General features: G+C 39.3%; 1 protein-coding gene across 1 annotated transcript in view; it reads left to right on the forward strand.

Moving 5' to 3' along the window:
- Positions 1–7,491, forward strand: part of GDAP2 (ganglioside induced differentiation associated protein 2) — a 66,957-nt gene that overhangs the window by 20,161 nt on the left and 39,305 nt on the right. The window contains exons 4-5 of the mRNA XM_010830711.1: positions 721–874; positions 1,282–1,370. Coding sequence (XP_010829013.1) covers positions 721–874; positions 1,282–1,370 — 243 coding nt within the window. The remainder of the gene's footprint in view (positions 1–720; positions 875–1,281; positions 1,371–7,491) is intronic.

Raw genomic sequence — 7,491 nt, forward strand, 5'->3', positions numbered from 1 at the left:
GTAAAGAAATCATCACCTCGCTGTGCTGGCTGAGGGAGAGGTTGTTGCAGATTAAATGTTTTTATACAGACTTTTAACTCAGACTCTTCTTAGTCCCACTTCACCTTATAGTCTTTAGAAGTTCTTAGGACCTCCAATTTCTGAGCCTTTTTAGTGTTCTTCAGTAATAACAACAATAATATTAATAGCTAATTTCTGAATTCACTTTGCATAGATTAATAACTCATTTAATCCTGTGAAGGAAGTACTATTAGTGTCTCTCTTATATAGGAAATTGGAGGCCAAACCTTTGTCCAAAGTGTCATAGCAGGAACATGGTAGATTCAGGATTTGAATCAGACCAGTCTGTCTTCTCTCCAACACTGCCTTGCCGAGCACACCATTTTGCTTCATACTGGTCATCCCATTTCTGCAAGCAGTTAGGTTTCTCTGCTTTACTTAATCAGTTGCTTCTAGTCCACTGACTTTATTCCTTCCAAAATTTTGATGGTGTTTTTTTCTGCTTCATGTTCTCTCCCACCCTCTTTGTCTCTGTTTTTATACCTATTGTATTGCTTTACTGTCATTTGGTGATTAGAGATGTTTGTGTTCAGTCCATATTTTTAACTGAAATTTCGCAAAGTTCTTAATACTTTCTCTGTTTCATGCATTGTTCTGTTGGTTTGTTGTTGTTGTTTTTCCTAACAACTCCATGACTTACATATTCTCCATTATTCCCAGGTTGCCGGACTGGTGAAGCAAAATTAACCAAAGGATTTAATCTAGCTGCCCGGTTCATCATTCATACGGTGGGACCTAAATACAAGAGCCGCTATCGCACCGCCGCTGAGAGTTCCCTGTACAGCTGCTACAGAAACGTACTCCAGCTGGCAAAGTACGGCTAACTCAATTCCTAGACGTGGCGTGCCATATATTGTTAAAGGCCCTGTTTTAAAGTGAAACCCAGCTTTGAAAGTCAAATTTTGAGGAATTTAGACAATTTAGGAGGACCCTGAAAGTAGAATTCATCATCTCCTCAAACTCGACAGAATAAAAGGAATGGATTTAGGCGACTTGAGAATTTAACCTGTTCCCATTTCACTTAGCTCCCATTTTCCTCAGAATGTATTTCCTCCAAATGGTGCAGTTAAGTTATATATTAATATAATTATTATATAGTGCAGTTGGGTTAACTATGGCAGATTTGTTGAAGGGACAGGGAAAGAGAAATGAAGCTGCATTTTCTATTTAGTTATTCTGAAGGTTTGTAGTATAATTTTTGTGTTTTCTGTTTGATTGCAGAGAGCAGTCCATGTCTTCTGTTGGATTCTGTGTCATCAACTCTGCAAAACGGGGTTACCCTTTAGAGGACGCAACACACATAGCACTTCGTAAGTAATGTTGGAGAAACTATGTAAATTAGCATAACATTTCCTAAGTAGGATCGGGGATACTGTACATAAATTGAATTTAAAAAGAAAAGCTTTTTATCACTAGTTAAATAGTTATAGCTAAAGAAGGTTTGTTGATTAACTGATCATGGCACCCTGGAGGGAAGTTTGTATTGACAGGTTGCAGAGCTCTCAGTTTACTTTCTAGGTTTGACATTTTAATCCATTTGAATAAAGGCTTAGAAAAGTTACCTATTAAGTTTGAAAAATGATACCAAGCTGAGACACATTTGGTATTCAAATCATAATTCAGAATAATCTTAGCAGATTGGAACAATGATGTCAAAACAGATTTTATAATATCAGATTGATATAGCCCTTTGCAGTTTAAACAGTAGCTTTCACATGTGCTATTTAAATATAAAACCCTGCCTTTAGGTTTTTAAAAGACTAGACTCAATAATTGTGAGTCAGAATGTCATATATGTTATGTGAAAATATGATACTCTAGGGAGTCCCTGATCTTACTGTCTTATACAGGTTCAGACCACATCTCGAGTTTTGTATATAGTTCTCCGTGTCATATCTCATGAGACTGACAGATTGGAGGGCAAACAGTCTGAAACATTAGTGGTATTTCTCCTAGAGAAGAGCATGCTCTTAGCATGCATGGTACCCAGATATCTCAAGGAGTCTCATGTGGACTTATTCTATGTGACATTTTTAGAGCAGTAGTTCTTAACCTTTTTGGAAGTCGTCATAAACTACAGTGAGCACCTGATGAAAGAAAGCTGTGGACGCTTTCCCAGAGGAATGTACATACGTAGGACATTTACATGCTCTTTCAGGAAGTTCACACATCCTTGAAAAAGGTTGTAGGTAAGACGTTCAGCTTTACAAGATAGGTCTAAGACCAAGTGACAAGGAAGATTTGGTCCCACCTGAGATGGACTATCTGCAATAGAAAGGTATTTTAAGTGAATTTTTTGTCATTTAGAATGTTCACACTGAGGCTAAATATCATTTTATTTGGGAGGGATACTATACGAGATCATTTTACAACCCCTTTCTATGTCTGGAATTTAAAGATGGAAAGCTGGAAGTCTTATATTCACCAAAAAATTACAAAAGTGTGTGAATGTATGAAATTATTATTGCTATTACTAGGTTATATGTCTAAAATTTAGAGTGAGAGCATATTCAATCTTAAATGTGTTTAATGATTAGTTATTTTGAAAACAAATTCTTCTTATGCAAGGATTTTATAGTAAATTTATATATTTTATAGTTACAGCTTATATACATTATACCTACGTTAAGCTTCTTGAGGAGTAGAGATCTTTTTTTATCATCTGTGTATTTCTAGTACTTTACAAATGGTCCTTGCTGAAGAAATACATATCTTAAAAAGGGATAAAGAAATTCCATTTTATTTCTTCCATCAACCCTGAGCTTTAAATAGTGTAGTATCTGTTTTACGAATAAAGAGGCTCAGAAATTTATCATGTTCTTAGAGTTATGCAGACTTGGAACATATACCCAGGCCTCTGACTCCCAAGTCTAGTAGCCTGTGTATTATACTACATAATTCATTATGCTCAAGTTAGGACTGCTTTGGTGGGAAACTACTGTGTTATGGCTAGCCTGCATGTATTCTCAGTGATCCCTTACCAAAGCAAAGTTCCTGCCTCTATATAATTCTTCCTGGCAAGGCTTTTGGCAGGTTTCAACTGTCTCTGGTTTCACTTAACCTGTGCCCCTATCTCATAGCTTGAGTTAGGCCTTTTGTGTCTCCATTTTTTACTGAAATAATCATGTGGATTAGAATTTAAAGAGAGGCACCATTATTTTGTAGAAAAGGCTCTGAAAAACTAATTAAGACTACTGGTTTTTGGTCCCAGTTCTACTAATCTAATTCTAGCTCTGTGGCCCCCAGAAAAGTTACTTGATGCAGTACCATAAAGGAGTCAGCTTTGAACAGTAATTGTAGAAATAGCAGATAAAGATCAAAAATATGCATAAGGGACTTTGGTGAAACAACTTCCAGAGATTTAATTAGCACAAAGGAAATGTAAAGCTTTAAGATAAGCAGGTTAACCTGTATTTTAGAAGACCTACTTGACTTATTACAACTTAAATCTAATAGCAAAACTATACTATTTCATTAAAAAATATATTCACACACACAAACCCAATTGTGCTCTTTGCCCAAATGCTTTCTGAGTATCTGGGAAATAAATGGCCTTTAGGCTTTTATAGCATATACGGGCCAAAAACAAATCTAAGGATGTGACTCTTAAGTCCTTAGTTCCAAAAGCTGTCTCACTTATTAAACTATCATTGAAATTTATTTCATCTGAAGTCTAAGTAATGTCTTCCTGATAGTTGTACCAAGGCTCATTATTTTTTTATTTTTCCTTAGTTCATGTGCAGTTTAGTTTTTCTCCAGAAGAAACCTTAAAGAACCATCTGCACTTAGATAAATTTATCAGGTTATTTACTCATTCAACAGAAGTCTGAGTGACTACTGTGTTCTAAGCCGTGCTGTGTGGTAGAGAATACAATGGTGAGAAAAAAAGGCAACGATGTTGTCTTTACTGTGTTCCCAGGTTGGAAATTTTAATGTCCTACATGTGATTCTCACCCGTTGGGAATGGTCAAAGTGCAAGTCGCTCGTCGTGTCCAACTCTTTGCAACCCTATAGACTATACAGTCCATGGAATTCTCCAGCCAGAATTCTTGAGTGGGTGGCCTTTCCCTTCTCCAGGGGATCTTCCCAACCCAGGGATCAAACTCAGGTCTGCCCACATTGCAGGCAGATTCCTTACCGGCTGAGCTACAAGGGAATCCCAAGACTGCTGGAGTAGGTAGCCTGTCCCTTCTCTAGCGGATCTTCCCGACCCAGGAATCGAACCGGGGTCTCCCGTTGAAGAGTTTTTACTAAAAGTTAGGCACATGGCATTCTGATTGGGTGTGGACCACTAAAACCAGGGAGCCATGATAGCACTCTTTTTTTTTCACTCCTTTTCACAGAATTACTTTTCTGAATGAACTCTGCTGTTGAAAGAATTCAATTTGGTTACTAGTGAGTGTTGTATTTTGTCTTCCAAAGGAAATCCCACGGTTTTATGCTGGGAAACTATTGTATGTAAACTTTAAAACTTGGTGTCAAAGTGAATTTAGGGTGGAAGAAATTCCTTTTTTAATTTTTTTTTTAACTATTAAAGCAGAACAGAGGGAGAGATGAGAAATTTGTCACCTGATGGAGAGAGAATTAGGAAGTTTTGTTCAGTCCTTCAACAAATGGGTCTCCTCTGTTAGGTTCTCGAGGTACAGTAGTGAACAAGGCAGGCTGTACTACATCAGTAACCAGAGCCATAAAATGTTCTTTCAGTTGTTAGTTATTTTTGAATGATTACTTGCCATATTCCTAAGGCGTGGTAGGCCTTAGTAATATTAGTGTTAAGTTTACTTGACATTCAGAAAGCTCACAGTCTAGCTATAAACAGCTGCGAGAAGTTCACACAAGGAGGGCTATTCAGACAATTACAGGGGTAACGTAAGGAAGGGTGGCGTTATCTACAAAGGAGATGGTCTTTGGGTAGTGAGAAATGAGCAGGCGTTCACTAAGAGAGCGTCATGGTGGATAAAGGGTACTCTAGTCAAAGGTGACCATGAAAGCAGAAGTAGGGGACATCACAGCAAGTGGTGTATTCTGAGTCCAGCAAAGAAGCCAGTGGCTGAAGCGTATGCTGTAGTTGGAAATAGAACGAAGGGGCGGAGGTGGAAGGGTAGTTAGTGGTCAATGCGGAGAGCCATGCTGGGGCCTTTGGATCTTAACCTGTAAGCAGTGTGGAGCCATCAAAAATGTTTAGCAAGGTGGATAACATAAGATAACATAGGGGCGACAGTGAATATGTAGGCTTGGAAAAGAGAAGCAAGAGAGCAGTTGAGAGCTTATTGCCAAAGTTTTTGTAAGCATTGAGACACTGAGAGCAGCTGGAAGAGAGCAGGAATGACTGTTAGAAATGTTAGCAATAGAATATAAAGTACATAATAACCCACTGAAAGTACAGGATGAAGGAAGAAATGAAGGAAGAGTCAAGAAAATTCAGGATTCTAGCTTAGGTGAGGGGTTGGATGTTGCTGTATAACTGAAATAAGGAGTGCAGTAAAGGAGCAACAGTGTAGGGAGAAGTGGAAGTCAGGTCTGGACCTGTTGGGATCAGGTTTGGACATGTTGAGTTTGAGGTCACGGTGGCGAGTAGGGATTTCAGGGTTTTTTTGTTCATTAAACAGAGTAAAGAGAACAAACACGTATATCAAGGAGGAAATAGTGTTGGCTGGGGGATAGAAAGGGATGAATTGGGAAATTGGTATTGACATGTATACATACACCACTATGTATGAAGCAGGGCAAAGGCTAATAGAGTTCTGCCAAAAGAACACACTGATCATAGCAAACACCCTCTTCCAACAACACAAGAGAAGACTCTACACGTGGACATCACCAGATGGGCAACACCGAAATCAGATTGATTGTATTCTTTGCAGCCAAAGATGGAGAAGCTCTGTACAGTCAGCAAAAACAAGACCGGGATCTGACAGTGGCTAGGATCATGAACTCCTTATTGCCAAATTCAGACTGAAATTGAAGAAAGTAGGGAAAACCACTGGATCATTCAGGTATGACCTAAATCAAATCCTTAATGATTATACAGTGGAAGTGAGAAATAGATTTAAGGGACTAGATCTGATAGACAGAGTGCCTGATGAACTATGGACAGAGGTTCATGATACTGTACAGGAGACAGGGATCAAGACCATGCCCAAGAAAAGGAAACGAAAAAAAGCAAAATGGCTGTCTGAGGAGGCCTTACAAGTAGCTGTGAAAAGACAGGAAGCGAAAAGCAAAGGAGAAAAGGAAAGATATTCCCATTTGAATGGGAATTCCAAAGAATAGCAAGGAGAGGTAAGAAAGCCTTCCTTAGGTATCAATGCAAAGAAATAGAAGAAAACAACAGAATGGGAAAGACTAGAGATCTCTTCAAGAAAATTAGAGATACCAAGGGAACATTTATGCAAAGATGGGCTCAATAAAGGACAGAAATGGTATGGACCGAATACAAGCAGAAGATATTAAGAAGAGGTGGCAAGAATACACAGAACTGTACAAAAAAGATCTTCACAACCCAGATAATCACAATGGTGTGATCACTGACCTAGAGCCACACATCCTGGAATGTGAAGTCAAGTGGACCTTAGGACGCATCACTACGAACAAAGCTAGTGGAGGTGATGGAATTCCAGTGGAGCTATTTCAAATCCTGAAAGATGATGCTGTGAAAGTGCTACACTCAATATGCCAGCAAATATGAAAAACTCAGTAGTGGCCACAGGACTGAAAAGGTCAGTTTTCATTCCAGTCACAAAGAAAGGCAATGCCAAAGAATGCTTAAACTACCGCACAATTGCACTCATCTAACACGCTGGGATTTCTTTGGAAAGAATGATGCTAAAGCTGAAACTCCAGTACTTTTGGCCACCTCATGCAAAGAGTTGACTCACTGGAAAAGACTCTGATGCTGGGAGGGATTGGGGGCAAGAGGAGAAGGGGATGACAGAGGATGAGATGGCTGGATGGCATCACTGACTCGATGGACGTGAGTCTCAGTGAACTCCGGGAGCTGGTGATGGACAGGGAGGCCTGGCGTGCTGCAATTCATGGGGTCGCAAAGAGTCGGACACGACTGAGCAACTGATCTGATCTGATCTGATCTGAACACACTAGTAAAATAATGCTCAAAGTTCTCCAAGCCAGGCTTCAGCAATACGTGAACCGTGAACTTCCAGATGTTCAAGCTGGCTTTAGAAAACGCAGAGGAACCAGAGATCAAATTGCCAACATCCACTGGACCATCGAAAAAGCAAGAGAGTTCCAGAAAAACATCTATTTCTGCTTTATTGACTATGCCAAAGCCTTTGACTGTGTGGACCACAATAAACTGTGGAAAATTCTGAAAGAGATGGGAATACCAGACCACCTGATCTGCCTCTTGAGAAATCTGTATGCAGGTCAGGAAGCAACAGTTAGAACTGGACATGGAACAACAGACTGGTT

This window comes from Bison bison, unplaced genomic scaffold, assembly GCF_000754665.1.
Source record: "Bison bison bison isolate TAMUID 2011002044 unplaced genomic scaffold, Bison_UMD1.0 scf7180017864519, whole genome shotgun sequence".
NCBI lineage: Eukaryota > Metazoa > Chordata > Mammalia > Artiodactyla > Bovidae > Bison > Bison bison.